Source organism: Phascolarctos cinereus, unplaced genomic scaffold, assembly GCF_003287225.1.
Source record: "Phascolarctos cinereus isolate Bilbo 61053 unplaced genomic scaffold, phaCin_HiC Scaffold_7;HRSCAF=346, whole genome shotgun sequence".
In the NCBI taxonomy this organism is placed as follows: Eukaryota; Metazoa; Chordata; class Mammalia; order Diprotodontia; family Phascolarctidae; genus Phascolarctos; species Phascolarctos cinereus.
Window position 1 is genome coordinate 44071554 of NW_027556180.1, and position 16939 is coordinate 44088492.

At 43.3% G+C, this 16939-nt stretch overlaps 1 protein-coding gene across 10 annotated transcripts in view; it reads right to left on the reverse strand.

Annotated features, from left to right (window-relative positions):
* The window catches only part of MCF2L2 (MCF.2 cell line derived transforming sequence-like 2), a 362380-nt gene that overhangs the window by 273660 nt on the left and 71781 nt on the right, over nt 1-16939 (reverse strand). For all 10 annotated transcript variants that reach the window (XM_020980835.2, XM_078147605.1, XM_078147604.1 and 7 more), the window contains exon 2: nt 5433-5516. In XM_020980835.2, coding sequence (XP_020836494.1) covers nt 5433-5516 — 84 coding nt within the window. The remainder of the gene's footprint in view (nt 1-5432; nt 5517-16939) is intronic.

Below are 16939 nucleotides of genomic sequence, written 5' to 3' on the forward strand. Positions count from 1 at the left end.
AGGTAGAGTAGCAGGACTGTTCTGCCCGATCCCAGAAAACAGAACTAGAAGCAATGGAGATGAGGGTGGGGACAGGGGAAAGTTCTAGAGAGGCACATTTCGGCTCAATGTTGGGAAAAACTTCTTAACAACCAGAGCTGCCCCAGAAGTAGACTGTGCTTCCTTAGGATATGGATTCCCCCTTCCCGGAGGGCTTCAGCCAGAGGCCGAATGACCACTAGCTGGGGATACAGAGAGGATTCTTATTCAGATACAGGTTGGACTGGAATCCTTCCAAACTTGAGATTCTATGTGAAAGTTTAAGAAGGGGCTAAAATCATTTGAACCCAGTTTCTTGGGAATTACCATCCAATTCCATGATTTAAAGAGTTCCTATGATTTAAGCCAAGTACTTGAGTGTAAGCTCTTCAGTGAGGGCACTGCCCTCTTGGTCCAGATGGAATCCCATGTCTGCTTTTTCATCCCATGTGATTCTTACCCAATACTCCTCCACAAATCCTCCATAGAGAAACTACCCATTATACCAGAGACCTGCCTCTACATTTCTAGTGATTTATGGATACCAGTGCAGCCCTCCAAAACTCCAGTAGATAAAGACAGTGATGGACTTGGAGTCAGGAAGACCTCAGTTCAACCCTTATGAGCTGTGTGACCCTAGGCAAGTCACTCAATCTGCCTGGGTCTGTTTCCTCATCTATAAAATGAGGGGGTTAGACCAGAATACCTCTAATATCTTTTCCAGCTCCAAATCTATGATCCTAGCAATCAACTCATCATTGATATTTAACTATCTACCTCCTTTTCCAGTGATATATACCATAAGACCATAGATCACCTCCATAGGGAGGTAGGCAGTGAACACAGTCATAATTGAGGCCAAGTCATGAAGGTGAAAGTCAAGGGCAACCCATGTCCCAAGCCCATGGGCATCCTCCTTGCCTTCCTACTAGCTTGGCTCTCATCAAGAGCCACTGCCTGCTGCCATTCCCAGCCAGGTTGCTTTGTCTGACTTAGAAATCCTGAAAAGATCCTGGGCACCTCAATTTAGAGCCAGAAGGGAGCCCAGAGGCCATTGAAACCATAATAACCAGCATTAATAAGCATCAGAAGTAAAATTTAAACCCACATCTTCTGATTCTAAACCCAGTGAGCTCCATCCAGCTTCCTTGTTCTCTGCTGGCAGACGCCAAAACCACACAGGGCAGAGAAGGGATCCATGACCTCACTGTCTAGCTTTGCCTGGTTTAAAAAAAAAAATGCAAAAAACCCCCTCCACCTTCTGCTGCACAGCTTGCTCTCTGGTTCTCCCCAGGCTCACACAGGTCTCTCTTGGGGAGCTGCAAGGCTATCTTCTGCTAAGAGATTCTTAGCTTTCTTGTCTGAGTCAGGCTCCCTAGATAAGCCAAAGAAAAGGCCAGCCCCACTCCCCAGCCTGTTATTCCCCTGATTATAAAATGAGACCACCTTGAGCTCTGCAAACTCTGCAGAGAGAATGGGAAAGGGCTGGAATTATTAAGGAGCCAGACTTGGAGTCAAGAAGGCCATATAACTTCTCTGTGCCTCAGTTTCCTCATCTGTAAAAAAAGGGGGTGTTAGACTTGATGGCCTCCAAGTTCCTTCCCAGTCCTATGATCTATGATCCTATGAGCAGGCTCAGGTCCTGCCCCTGGCCCATACAAGTCACAGGGTCCCCTGAAACTCTCTTAAGTAAAACTCTAATCTACAGAGGAGATGCCAATCTGTGTTGGTTTAGGGTTGGTATATTCATAACAGCACCTTTGAGAGCATCAAAATACTTAAAACAAAATACATGTGGACTGGGGAATGGCTGAGCAACCTGTGGGCATTGGATGGAAAGGGGATACGAGTAAGGAATGACGAATATGAGGAATTCAGAGAAACACGGGAAGATTTGCATGAACTGATGCAGAGTGAGAAGCAGAACCAAGAGAACATCATAGACAATAATCATGACAGTTGAATTAAAAGTACACTGAGGGGCAGCTAGGTGGTGCGGTGGATAGAGCACCGGCCCTGGAGTTAGGAGGACCTGAGTTCAAATCCGGACTCAGACACATAACACTCTCACTGGCTGTGTGACCCTGGGCAAGTCACTTAACCCCGAGTGCCTCACCAAAAAAAAAAAAAAAAGTACACTGAAATCTATCTGATTCATTGCCCAGACCAGTCTTGATCCTGGGATAACAGATGATGAAACACATTTCCTCTTCTTGGTAGAAAAGGAAGGAAACTAGGGATATAGAATACACTGGCAGATATGGAACCATGTCAGTTGGTTTTATTCAACTTTTTTTTAAAACAACACAGGTTTCTATCCAGGAAGAAGAGTAGTACACGTTGAAAAATACAAAATGGTGCAAAAAATACAAAGGACATTAATAAAACTTTAAAAAAAAGAAAGAAAATGAAAAAGTCGTCTCTGATCCCATTTGGCCAAACCTCTTTGACTTATTGTGGGGTTTTTTTTTGTTTGTTTAACTGAATTTTTATCAGGAGAATGTTTAGATAATTCCACTTTCTCTGATAAAACAAGACCTGTGCTTCTGCCTGGGCTGTAGCATCAGAGGCTAATTAAGCACATGGTATTCCAGCTGTTGGCTGACAGCCCCATGCTCTTCCTACTTCCTTCATGCTCTACTGTGATATATGTGTGTGTGTGTGTGTGTGTGTGTGTGTGTGTGTGTGTGTGTGTGTGTGTGTGAGAAAGAGAGAGAGAGAGAGAGAGAGAGAGAGAGAGAGAGAGAGAGAGAGAGAGAGAGAGAGAGAGAGAAACACGATGCCAACATTTAAATGGCATACTTCGATGGCTCTTTGAGGCAGTGTTCTAGAGTTGGAGAGCGCATAGGACTTGGAGTCAGGAGCCCTCCCAGTTCAGATCCTGTCTCTAACGTCACTGGCTATGTGACTCTTGGCTAGTTACTTTGGCCCTCAGTTTCCTCGACTATAAAATGGGGATAATAATACCTGTAGCACCTGCCTCCCAAGGCAGTTTTGAAATAATTCTTAAAACTAACGCTTATCCAATAAAATTAGATTTAAATAAATGGAGAAATATTCATCATTCATGGGTAGGCAGGGCCAATATAACAAAAATGACATTTTTACCAAAATTAATCTATATATTCAATGCCATCCCAAATAAACTACCAAAAAATTATTTTACTCATTTAACTTACTGACATCTTTTTCATTTGTCAACTTTCTTTTCCCAATATATCCCTCTTCCTCTCAAAGAGCCATTCCTTAAATCATTTTACTTTACAAATGACAAAAGTCATTTGGAAGAATAAAGGTCAAGAATATCATAGGAACTAATGGAAAAAATGTAAAGGAAAGAAGTTTAGTGATATATCTCAAACTATATAAGGTAGTAACTATCTGATACTGGCTAAGAACTAGAAATTGTGGAGATGCCTGTCAATTGGAGAATGTCTAAACAAATTGTGGTATATATTCTGCTATAAGAAATGCTGAGCTCAATGATCTTAGACAAGCATGGAGAGACCTCCATGAAATAATGAAGAGCAAAATGAGCAGAACCCAGAGAACACTGTATACAGTAACAGCAGGACTGTTGTAAGAACAACTTTGAGCGACCAAGTTATTCTATCGTAAATACCCAATAAACTGCAAAGATCCTACAAAGGAAGATGCTGTTTGAATTCATATTTATATATATATATATATATATATATATATATATATATGTGTGTGTGTGTGTGTGTGTGTATACACGTACGCATACATATATGATGTATGTATACACATATATACACATGAACATACACACACACGCATACAGATTTGCGTCTAATGGTAGCCATCTCGAAGTTGGGGGAGAGTTATATGATAACTTTGTTGTATATTTGAAAGGAATAGCAAGTTATATATAATGAATTTGCAATTTCAGATGCAGTCTTCTGTTTTTCTATCCTACTTCTTTATGGAGGTGCTTGCTTTATTTCTTAAGTTCAGAATAAAATAAAAATTAAAAAAAACCCAACCCTTATGAGGTAGTTATGAGATCGAGAAATCTCATCTGGCCTACGCCTCCTCCATCCCCTCAGAACTCCCTGTTTCCTGCGATCTGAGAAATGAAAGGGGGAGATTAGATAATAACCTCCCGCCGCCAACATTTTCTAATGAACTTTTATTACCAAGACTGGGCTCTTGCAGAATTTATTAGGAACATGAGATCATGGCTCTGGAGCTGGGAAGGTCCTCCGAGGTCACCTACTCCAATCTCCCCATTTTACAGAGTAGAAACAGGCCTGGAGAAGTGACTTAGGATCTTGGGTCTAGAGCTGGGACCTCAAAAGCCATATCCCTTCATTTTACAGATGAAGAAACAGAGACTCAAAAAGGTTTAATAGACTTGTCCAAGGTCATGAATGTAGTAGTTGTCTCAGGTAGAATTTGAACACAGGACTTTTGACTCCATGCCAGTGTTCTTTCTACCGTACCAATGTGCCTACTCTATACAAGACACCATGATGGACATTAAGAATACAAAGCCAAGGGGCAGCTAGGTGGCGCAGTGGATAGAGCACCAGCCTTGGAGTCAGAAGGACCTGAGTTCAAATCCGACCTCAGACACTTGACACTAGCTGTGTGACCCTGGGCAAGTCACTTAACCCCAACTGCCTCACCAAAAACAAACAAACAAAAAGAATACAAAGCCAAGACAGAAAACCAAGGGTAGATCAGAGGGATGATTATCCTCTATTTACATTATATTTATCTGACATGTACTTGTTTGTATTCTGCCTCCCCTACTAGAACGTGAGCCCCCTGAGAGCCCCCTGAGAGCAGGAATTGTAATGTTGTCTCTGTATCACCAAGGCTTACGGTAGTGCCTGGTACACAGCAGGTGCATAATAAATGCTTGTCACCTGAGTGGTTGTTCATTGTCTCTTTTCGCACACCCTTTTCTGCATCCCTCTCTAGGTGGTTATGAACCAAAGTGCTTGGATGAAACCAAACCATTCCCACTACCAAGAAGTCGGGCCCAGGGGTAAGCCGAAGGCTCTCTCTAGAGCCTGATAGTTAAATTTCTAGCACAAGCATTTTTACCTCGGAGATTGGCAAACACAATGAAGCAGGACTTGATTTATCATTCTGTGGATTGTCCAGACTTCAGAAAGTGTTAATAATATAAATTAAACTAAAAGCATGTCCTGCGTGCAATTTTTTTCTGGGAGAAATGGTGGTTAAACATTTACCAGCACACCGCAGGTTAAAGCCATTCATTTGAACCTATCCTCCACTCCCCAGCTTGGGTGGACAATGGCACAGACCGGTCCTGGGTGTGGATTTAGGGTGTTTGGAACAGAGGGGAGGATGCTCATCAAGGTGTTCCCTAGGCTGGGATTTCCTCGCCTGTTTCCATGGTGACCGAGCCCCACTCTTACCTGATAGGATGGCAAATTGTCTGTGGAGTTGTTCTATGATATCCACCGCCGCGAGGGGCCGGATTTCCTGCTGCATGATTTCATCTGCAGAAGTGAAAGAGAGAGAGGACACCCCCGAGTGAGTGAAAGCTTTCACGTTTACCCAGAAACGGCAAGAAATAAAAGATGAAAAGTCCTTCCTGGAAATGATTCAGGATTTGTCATAGACTGTTACCAGATGATTCTTCTGATAACACATAGATTCAAAGAGGCAGGAAGAAAGGCCTGCCTTTGGTTTCTCATCTACCACTTTGTTGTTGTTAAGTCGTGTCCAACTCTCCATGACCCATTGGGGGTTTTCCTGGCCAAGATACTCACCACGTCCTTCTCCAGATCATTTTACAGATGAGGAAACTGAGGCAAACAGGTTGAAGTGACTTGCCTAGAGTCACCTAGCTAGGAAACATCTGAGTCCGGACTTGAACTCAGGTCTTCCTAACTCCAGGGCTGGCACTCTATCCACTGGTCACCTAGCTGCCCTTAGCTATTGCTAATGAGGAGCGCAGACTGTTTTGGGGGAGTGACATGGAACAGGATCTGGGAAGAGGATTTTGGTTGGCAATCCAGGTTAAGTGACTTGCCCAGGGTCACCCAGCTAGTAAGTGTCTGAGGCCAGATTTGAATTATTGTTCTTTTAAAAATTAAATTTTAATTAAAAATTTAACTTATTGAAATTTTTTGCATTTGCCAACTTTCATTTCCCAATATATCCCTCTTCCTCTCAAAGAGCCATCCCTTAGATCATCCCTTACGCACAAATTAAAAGAAAAAACATTTGATAAAACTAACACATCAACCAAATGTGACCATATGCAATGTTCCATATCCATTTCCCCCCACCTCTGCAAAGAAGGAAAGAGAAACCATTCTCAAATCTCTTCTTCTGGGCCAAATTTGGTCCTTGTAATTTCATAGCATTTAATTTGGGGTGGAATCTTTTTTAAATCATTTCGTTCTTTCCATTTACACTAGAAAAGTCTTTGTCTGGTAACATCTCTGGCTTCACTCCTCTGGGACCCAATTTCCTCATTTGTAAATTAAAGGTGTTAGACTAGATTACTTCCTAAGTCTCTTCCAGCTCTATGAAACTTATAATTCTTGTGATCACTTATGGGAGGAGATGACAGGAGAAAGGAAACATGCCTGGAATCTAGCATAATTTGTGTTGGGTGAACCACATGTAGGAGAAAGAAAAAATTCCCAAACACCACAGAAATGTCTCTGGTCAGTGGCCACAGCCTTCACGAAGAAGGAAATATAGCCTTCACTGCAATAACACTTTCTGCTCAGGGCCCAGGTTTCCCCATATTTCATCGTCTCTTCCCCGTCTCAGAGTAAAGCGTTGACGCAGGATCAGTTTAGAGAATTACAACAAGGTGATGCCATCTTATGCTGTCATATCCTCTTCTAGAACCTCATCCCTGCTCAAGAAGCTTTTGTCAACCCCTGTGGTCTCTAGAATAAACTACATGGCCCTCTGACATTTACACAAGAGGAAATGTGGAGTAGTGACCAGAGAGCTGGTTTCAGAGCCAGGATTAAAACCCCACTTCTAATACAGAGTGGCTGTAATCCATCTTTCCAGACTAATTTCACATGACTGCCCCTCATGCACTCTATAATCCTGCCATGGTCTGTTTGCTTTTCCCTACATGTCATTGTCCACCTGTGCACTTTGACAGGGTTATTGCCCCCATGCCTGGAATGTTCTCTTTTTTCAATCCTACCTGAGCTTCCTTTGAAGGACTGCCCAAGTCCACCTCCTACAGAAGAGCTGTCCTAAGAACCCCTGAGCCCATTCATGGTGCAACCCAAACAGAGCCTCAGGCAAGAAGCTCTTCCTGATGCCCCCCCCATTAGTGCCTCTCTAATTACTTTGTGTTTATTTTGTATGTTTTATATTTCATTATGTAGCGCCCCTCCCCACTCCCCCAATTCAGATTCTAAAGTTAGGTCCCTGAAAGGATGAATGCCCCTATTCAAGGTACACAGCACGTCAGAATTCCTAAAACTATAACTCACAAGCCCCCATCAGAGCATTCACTGTAACTAATCAACCAAAGCACACAATTAGCTCAAAGCAAAGGTATTTATCAAAACTACCTGGTAAGAACAGTGGCAACAAAGTATCTCCTCTCTAGAGTTAGGGGGATGGGGCATGCGCTCTGTCTCTCTGTCTCTCTGTCTCTGTCTCTCTCTCTCTCTCTCTCTCTCTCTCTCTCACACACACACACACACACACACACACACACACACACACACCCCATACAATAGGAAGAGTAGACACAGAGTTCACAAATAGAGAAGGGCGCACACATGGGTAAGGCATATAGCCAAAGCATGTCAGAGGAGGGTAACTCATGTTGCTGATTCTACTGATGACTTCTAATCACTCCCACTGTCCTTGGTCTCATAATCTCCACAGGATTTATTGCTTCTAGCCTCAGAATCAGCTGACATCCCAGTCTAGGCTACTTTTACTCACTTTAAGGACCAAAGTCCAGACCCTAAAGACAAGAAAGGGGCTTGCCATCTCCCTAACAGGATTCCAACCCCAGGCAGTCAGTCAAATAGCATTTATTAAGCACCTACTTTTTTTTTTTGGCTTCTAGGCAATTGGAGTTAAGTGACTTGCCCAAGGTCACACAGCTAGTAAGTGTCAAGTGTTGGGTCTGAGGCTGGATTTGAACTCAGGTCCTCCTGACTTCAGGGCCGGTACTCTATCCACTGTGCCACCTAGCTGCCCCTAAGCACCTACTTTTCCCAGGGACTATGCTAAGCATTGGGGACATGAAATCCCTGCTCTTCAGGCCACACAGCCTACTGGGACTCTCAGATCTTCTGGCTGGCTTGACTCCACAGCGGGACCCAACTCACCTCAATACTGCCCTGCGCAGTGCCCCCAGCTAGAAAGGCCACTGCCAATGAGGACTGGGAGGGGAAAGAAATCCCAAATCCCTGCCCCCTCTCCCTCTTTCTGTACTCTCCCAAGTTAAGGTGAAGAGCTAGATTCTTCCTCCACCTCCTGCTTTTTTTCTCAACTGTTTCTGCAGCTTGATTGCTCCTAGGGCCAATTCCTCCACTTTTAAACTCTCTTGTCCTCATCCTACTGTATCAGTGAGTAGGTGGAGAAAAGAGCAGTCTTGGTCATTCTTCAGGCTAGTTTCTCTGCCCTTTGGTAAGCAACTGGGTCACTCAGAGCCTGAAGAGGGCTCATCATCTTACATCTCATCATCTCCCTTAACTACCCTTTATATCCTATGATTTTATAGAATCCATTGATGAGGCTCAGTGGATTAATACCACCCCCACTACCCTTACCTATATTTTGTTCTCCACATCTCCCCCCCCAACATATGTGCCTTGCAGTCTGTAGTACGGTACCTGGCAAGAAGCAAGGGCTTTGTAAATGCTAACTAATTGATTGAAGATGAAAGGCCCATTCAGCTTCTTGGCCCATTTTTCTCTAAACCATCTTTTCCTTGAGTTAGATCTTGAAGAAGATTGTCGTTGAGAGTTAGACAATGCAGACATTTTTCTTCTCGGATTTAAGGAAGAGAAGTGAGATGACCTGGGACCAATAGGCCGTCAGCATCTCAGTAAGGTACATGCCCATGTTTTGCCCCTTCCATTGCCATGTGACCGATGGGTCACAGGAAGAATGAGGTCACCCCATATTCATTCAGGCTGGAAACAACACGCAGAGCCAAATGAGGGCTGTATCTCCTAATGAGAAACAGCTGGGAGGTCTAGACAGCTTGATTCCCCCCCCCCATCTCCCTAACCAAGCCTGTTCATTATTCATCCTAGAGGGAAACCAGAAGGTTGCCAAAAAGTACTCTTTGTCCCACCCTGTTCTCTCTAGAAAGAAGGGATTTCTAAGAAAAGACTGGAACACCTCAAAAACAAGGGGTCCTTCTCCATCATTTTAACAGGACCAGGAGAGTGGGACAGCAAGAATGGCATTAATTTCCTCCTTTCACCTCTAATTCATTTAGCAAATCAACATTAAATACCTATCAAGCAGAAGATAAGGAGGTGACTCAGTGCATAGAGCGCTGGACCAGGTGAGTCAGGAAGACCTGAGTTTAAATTCAGCCTCATTTGCTTACTCGCTGTGTGACCCTGGGCAAGACATTTAACCTCGGTTTGCCTGAATCCACTGGTGAAGGAAATGGCAACACACTCCAGCATCTTTGCCAAGAAAACCTCATGGATAGTGTAGTCTAGGGTCACAAAGACTCGGACATGACTGAGCCACAACATGCAGGAGATAGAGAAGCAGCACCTTAGAAAGATTCTGAGAGACAGCCTGAGAACCAGTAAGATGTGAGTTCAAACCCCGCCTCTGCCTCCTAAGAGCTGTGTGTCCCTGGGCCAAGCATTACACTTCTAAGTGCCCCAGGCAACTCTGTAAGACTATTAAGCTGCCCAATAGATGATGATCTGCACTGGTGGATGGAGTTTCCTCTCTAGGAAATCCCACCTCCCACCTAAAATATACAAGACACTATGGATACAAATGTCCTCACGGAGTTTACATTCTACTGAAGGATGCAACGTTTACAGAGGGGAGGCCAGTGTGGCACAGTGGGGAAAGAAGGACTGGATTTGGCATTGGAGGACTTGGGTTTGAATCCTGTCTCTGCTGCCTACCTTGAACAAGTTAATTCACCTAAGCCTCAGCTGACTCATCTTTTAAATGGGCATGTTGGATTAAATGACTTCTCAGGACCCTCTAAGCCCAGGTATAACATCAGGTAAGGTGGAATGAAAACCGAAGTGAGGTCCACACAAAATGCTCTAGGAAAATTGGGGGTGGGGTGGGGAGGAAAACACTTTCATTTGGTCCCTTTTCTATGCGCCTCTGTTAATTACCACCACTAGGCCTGAAAGTAGAGCCCCCAACAACCTTCTAGTCTTTGTCCAAGAAACCTTGGAGACAACAGTTGTTTACAGCTATCATTTCCCCGGGAAGCTGCTTATACATGGTGCCCCTCCTGATAAGAGAGCTAGCTCACATTACTTTTATAAATGCCCAAGCACCAGCATAAGACAAAAACTATTTTAAAATAAAATCTAAGATATTCGCACTGAGTCCCCAAACCAAAGTTCTTATGCACTTGTAAACATATGAAGCTCTGAAGCTTCCAGGCATGTCCAGAATTCAGCTGAACCACAGGAAGGGATCATATGGGAGCCAGGAGTCTCCGATAATGAGCTAATTACCTCATTTACAATCCAGCCCCTTAGCAGCCAGAGAGACCCAAGGCCTCAGGTGCACTTACTCGTGGCAGGGTAAATAAGCTTTTGTCAGACTTTGAGTTTATTGACTGCCAGATGGATTTTGGGGGGGGGGGGTTTGTATCCCTTTAAGAAACTGATCCCCAGGGACTCCATCAATGGATGCATTAGTGACATTGGAATTGAGCAGTCCGGAATGCAAGGAGAGAGAAAAAAAAAGGAGCTACCAGCTGTCTTAACTCCTGCTCCCGCCTGGGAGGATGCAGCACCCGCTCTGAGGTTCATGCAGTCTCCTTTATCTTTGGTGAGGCTTCTTTGGAAATTATTTTGATGATTTCAAAGCAACTCTACAAACATTAATTATGCACTTGTTATATTCAAGGAAAAGGCAGTGAGGTGTAACAACAAGAATGTTGTCACAAGAGTCTAAGAGACCTGGGTTCAAATCCTACCTTTGACACTTACTAGCTGTGTGGCCATGGAGGGAGGGGTGCAATTCATCTCCCCAAGCTCCCTAAATCTATACATCAGCAATAAGTTGTGATTTGCATTGATGGAGGGAGTTCTGAGAGAAAGTATGGATGTTTAGCAGTGATTTTCTTTCAGAATCTAGTTTACTGAAACAAAAAATGGATAAAAGAATGCATGAATAAATGGGTGAAATGTCCATATTAAATGCTTACTACATGTGCCAAGAACTGTGCTAAGCACTGAGATTATAAATATAAAAGCAATAATAAAAAATAATAAATTAGAAATAATATAATATATAATACAAAATAAAATAATAAAAATAATAAAAAAGCACAATCCCTGCCCTCCAGGAGCTTCCATTCTAAAATGAGGAAAGAGGCAGCGTACATAGGAGAGTGGTGGCCAGGGAGAATGGCTTTGGTCCGTCAAGTTACAAAGACGGTAAATGGCAACACAGGATAGTAAACTGACACAGTCCTTCCAGGAACAGTGGTGAGTATTGATTTGATCATAGCTCTAGAACTGGGAAGTGTAGTGAAATACTGTGAAAGGGGTACCCATGGTAAGGAGTAGGGGCAGGTGGTGAGGCTGCTGGAATATGGAATGAATAAATTAATGAAAAAGCATTTATTAAGCACTTACTATGTGCTAAGCACTTTGGTCCATGCTAGGGATAGAAATAGAAAAAAAACCCGAGATAATCTCTAATCTCAATGAGCTCACAGCTCTAACTAGGGGAGAGAGTATAAAGTGTAAGAAGACTTGAAAGACGGGGCAGGGAGCTGATTATAAAAAGTTTTGAACACCAGAGGATTTTATATTTGAGCCTAGAAATGATAGGGAGCAGTTGAAATTTATCGAGCAGCCAGGGTGCCATGGTCACCATTGTGACTCTGGAGAGAGTAGTCTGGGACAGCTAGGTGGTTTCATAGTGCATAGAGCACTGGGCCTGAAAGTCAGGAAGTCTCATCATCCTGAGTTCAAATCCTGCCTCAGATACTCAATAGCTGTGTGACCCTGGCCAAGTCACTTAACCCTGTTTACCTCAGTTTCTCATTTATAAAATGAGCTAGAGAAGGAAATGATAAACCACTTCAGTATCTTTGCCAAGAAAACCCAAATGGGGTCACGAAGAGTGGGACATCACTGAACAAAAGTTTTGGCTCAATGATGAGATTGAAAGCCAGATTATAGAGAAAGGAAAGGAAGGAGACACACCTACGGTACAAGGCCTTCACAAGAAGGAGGAGAGATATAGAATGATAACGAGTAGTGATAGATTCAGTAACTGCCTTTATTATAAACTCATTATAAAACATCAATAGGATCAATTCAACCTACTTTAGAACTACATCTAAGTAAACAAACATCCTGGAATAATGGCTTTAGAGTCAGGGGTCGTCTAGTCCAAGGCCCTGCAGTTTATAGAAGAAGACACAAAGGCCTGGAGAAATCAAATGCCTTGGCTAAGGTCACACAGGTAGTCAACGACAGAGTCAGGATTTGTGCTCAGGATGTCCAACTCCATGGCTCTTCCCATCACGCCACATTGCTTTCCACAAAGTGCTAAACCTTTTCCATCACCTTCTCTAAACCTCCATTCCCTATCCCAATCTACATTTCCTCTTAAGCAGTTGTTGTTCAGCCCTTTTTCAGTCATGTCTGACTCCCCATGTCTGACCCCAGGTGTGATTTTCTTGGCAAAGATACTGGAGTGGTTTGTCATTCCTTCTCCATCTCATTTTCCAGATGAGGAAACTGAGGCAAACAAGGTTAAGTGACTTTCACAGGGTCACACAGCTAGTATGTGTCCCAGGCCACAATTGAACCAGGTTACTCTCTTCTGTTTTTGCAGTTTTTTCCTTCACATTATTTCATAAAGATCTTTCCAGATTTCTCTGTATTCCTCATCCTGGGCCATCTTGATTACCCAGCAAATCACATTAAGTCAATGTCCCACGGCTCATTTAACCATCCCCCTATTGCTGGATGTTTGTGCTATTCCCAGTGTTGTTTTGTTTTGACTGGAACCACAAACATTGCTGTTGTAAAAAACAAAACCAAAAAACTTCGAATGGATGACTTTTTTGGGGTTTGTTTTTGCTAACACTTAAAAGTGTCATTGGGGGCATGATTATTTTTGGAACTTAACACCAGAAAGCTCCTACTAGTTTACATTCTACCAGCAGCAACTCATGCAATCTTAGGACTGGGAAGACCTTAGAAATCATCCAGTCAAACCTTGTCATTTTGCAGAGAAGGAAACTGAGGCTAGAAGGAAAAAGGGCTGCTCAAGGTCAAACAGCCAGCGGAGGCAGAGCTGGGTCTAGAGAGCAGGTCTCCTTCCTTCCATTCAATTAACAAGCATTTACGAAATGTTTACTTGGTTTGCCTTCCTCTGGACAAAATGTCACTTCTAAAATGTGGCATCAAGTGAGCAGGGCAGGACACAGTGAGTCTATCACCTCCACATGTCTGGGCCCTCTGCCTCTCACCCCATGCTCTGGAGGACTTGATCCTTTCAGCTCAAGAACCGCCACCAGAGACCTGGTCCCGACCAGTAACTCAGAACTGTAACACGTTGGGATGACCCTCCTGCGTGACTTGCCATGTCAAGCCATTTTCTCTAGCCATGCTCCATTTTAACACCACCCCCATTTTCATACACATGCCCTCTGCCTCTTTTTCTCTTCTTGCCAATTCTGGAACCATGATCAAATCAACACTGACCAACAGAAAGGGTGAATCTCTTACAGTTCCATTCACCATCTCTGAGACTTCCCAAACCAAAGCATTCCATTTTGGGTTCCCACTCTCCTACATTAGAATGTAAACTCCTTGAGAGCAGGACCACCTTCACTTTTGTTTCTGTACTCCCAGTTAAGCACAGTGCTCAGCAGATAGTAAGCACTTAACAAATGCTTTTTCATTCATTCATTCACTTATCAACGCAGCCTAAGATTGAATTAGTTTCTCTGGCTTTCAAGTCATACTACAGACAGATATTAAGCTTGTGGTTCATTAAAAATGCCAGATTTTCTTCACTGGAACCCATCTCTATGATGTCAGGCGCCCTTACATAGCAAGCACTTTAAAATTTAGCTGAATTACATAACAGGGAAACTCACTTTGCAAACACAGCGTCATTAAAAACGCCTCCTCATTAGCCATCTAAGTTGTTTGTCGGAGGAGGACCAATGACATCACGGTTGCTAATCATTAGATTAGCCAGCTATTTAAAACATGCTGAATAAAAGAAGTCTTTGGTAGAGGGAGAAGAAAGAAAATAAATAAATAACCAAATCCAAGTACGGCCCATCCCAAATTACATCAGATTCCCTGTTCCTGGCTTACAGAGTTATAGAGACAGTCATGTTTTCTAGGTGACCGAGAAAATATTGGCACGAATGAGACTAATCGATGGCTTGTACTCACTGGGGACCCAACATGGATACTTCTGTAGCGAGGCCAAAACAGCCTCTGCCTTCTGGAGCTCTAGCGAAGGGATTAAATGTTACTAATGGATTTTCCTGGCTGTGGGAGGATTATTATAGATCTGTTATTTTAAATACTCTGTCAAATGACTAGTGGGGGGTTTTCAGGCTAAGTGCTTCATTTTTCTATTCTGAGTGAAAGGAATGTTGAAGGCAGGGCAATAAAAAGAAATACGGAACTGAGACAGGGATGTTAACAGGGCAGACCATTTCTCCATCCTCCTCCAAAGGAATTCTTCCATCTTCTCTTCTCTATGTTACCTAGCTTTCTCCATGACCACTTCACAGATTCCCTGGACGACAGAATGGACCCAGCATCCTGTGTACACTAACTGGAGAGCCTGGCGGCAGCTACCTGTATATCCTTCCCTTTTCCCTCCCTAAATCCCTAAGTAAACATGGATGCACCCCCTCCAATAATTAGGCCAGTGGCCAAAGGCTATGCTATGCTATATACCATCACCAGAAAAAAAAAATATTATTGGTACACAGAAAGGTTATTAGTTGATCTTTAGATTCAGGAGAGAACCTCATTTCATGGCATGATGGAATGAGGGACTTGGGAGTTAAAAGAGAGAGTCTTGGATTCAGATCCTGACTCTGAAAATGACTAGTCATGTCAGCCTGGACAAGTCAGTCAATCAACCAGCATGCATTTACTAAGTACCTCGTGTATTCCAGGCACTCTGCTAAGAGCTGGGAATACAAAGAGAAGCAAGAAACGGTCCCTGCCCTCAAGGAGCTTCCATTTTATCAGGGAAATTGACTCCAAAACCTCTTTTTGAATTCTTAATGGGTCACAAAGCAGGGCTCCCCCAAATGTTTGCCAAATTGAACTGGAATCACCTCTGAAAGAGAAGCAAGTATGCCTGGAAGTAAAAAACAAGGCTAGCTGACATCTAAAGGTCCTTCACAATTGTTGTTGGGTATTTTTTCAGTCAGGTCTGATTCTTTATGACCCGATTTGGGATTTTCTTGGCAGAGAAACTAGAGTGGTTTGCCGTTTCTTTCTCTCATGTGCCCCCATTTAGAGATGAGGAAACTGAGGCTAACAGCGTTAAGTGACTTGCCCAGGGCCACATAGCTAGGAGGTGTCTAAGGCTGGATTTGAACTCAGGTCTTCCTGACTCCAAACCTGATGCTCTATCCACTGTCACCTTTCTGACCTTTCACCCTCTAAGCCACCAAATATTGTGTATATATAGAGTTATTTCTTTCTTTTTCTTTTTATTAATATAAATTTCAACTTAAATATCTAAACAAAAATGCAAAATAGGAAAGCAGGCAAAGTTAAATTTTAAAAAGATTATCCATGATTTCACGCACACACAAACCCTAACCAAAACACGCTTACACTTGACTTTTGCCCACACCATCCTCACCATATCTTGCCCTGAAAAGATGGGCATCTGAATAACAGTCTTCTCCCTTTGTCCAGAGTATGATTCCCAAAAATTGTAGATCTAGCTGGCTACCATTCCATCCATCCCACACTTCTAACTCATGCCAGAAATCATCCTTTCCACATCAAGCTAGGCCCACGTTTGGGATTTTGTCCAATCTTTCAGCCACACCATCCTAGAATCTAAAGCCACACAGTCCAGGCAGCAAGCAGCCGTGAGCAGGGAATTCTGAAGTGGACTTTGATGAATTTCACAGGTGACTTTCCCAACACCCAAATTTCCAGAGAATTATTTAAAAACCTAGAAAATGGAATAACCATCCTAGCTAGAAACAGCTGTAGAGTAAGAAGGCTTTCTGCCTTTTTCCACTTGTCAAGAGGAAAAGTGCCTCATGTCAAAATGACATAATTCTCACCATATCTCATGACTTAAAGGAAATGGGCCCAGGTTCAAGTCGCCTGATGAATATTCCTGATCGCCTCCCAGAGGGCAAGCATGTTTTAAATAATATCAAATGAAAGGCAGCAGGGCACCAGGCCAAGACTGCCTTCTCAGCAGTAGCAGAGAGCGATCAAGTGTCACAGGCTTCTCTGGGTTTTTCCAGGTATTCAGTCATTTTTTCCCCTCTCTGGGTCTGCGGGGGGGGGGGAGGTACGTACAGCGATTCACACAGAGCAATAGCTGATACGGAGGCGGCTAGGCATTATGTGTGCACAGCAAAGCAAAGCTCCCCCAATAACACAAAATGTAAACAAAGAGGCGTAACCTGAGGAAACCGTCGTCTGTGGCCCGTGGAAGAGAACCAAGCCACTTTCCAAGCTATATGTTAAAAATTAATGATGCTCTTGTGTAT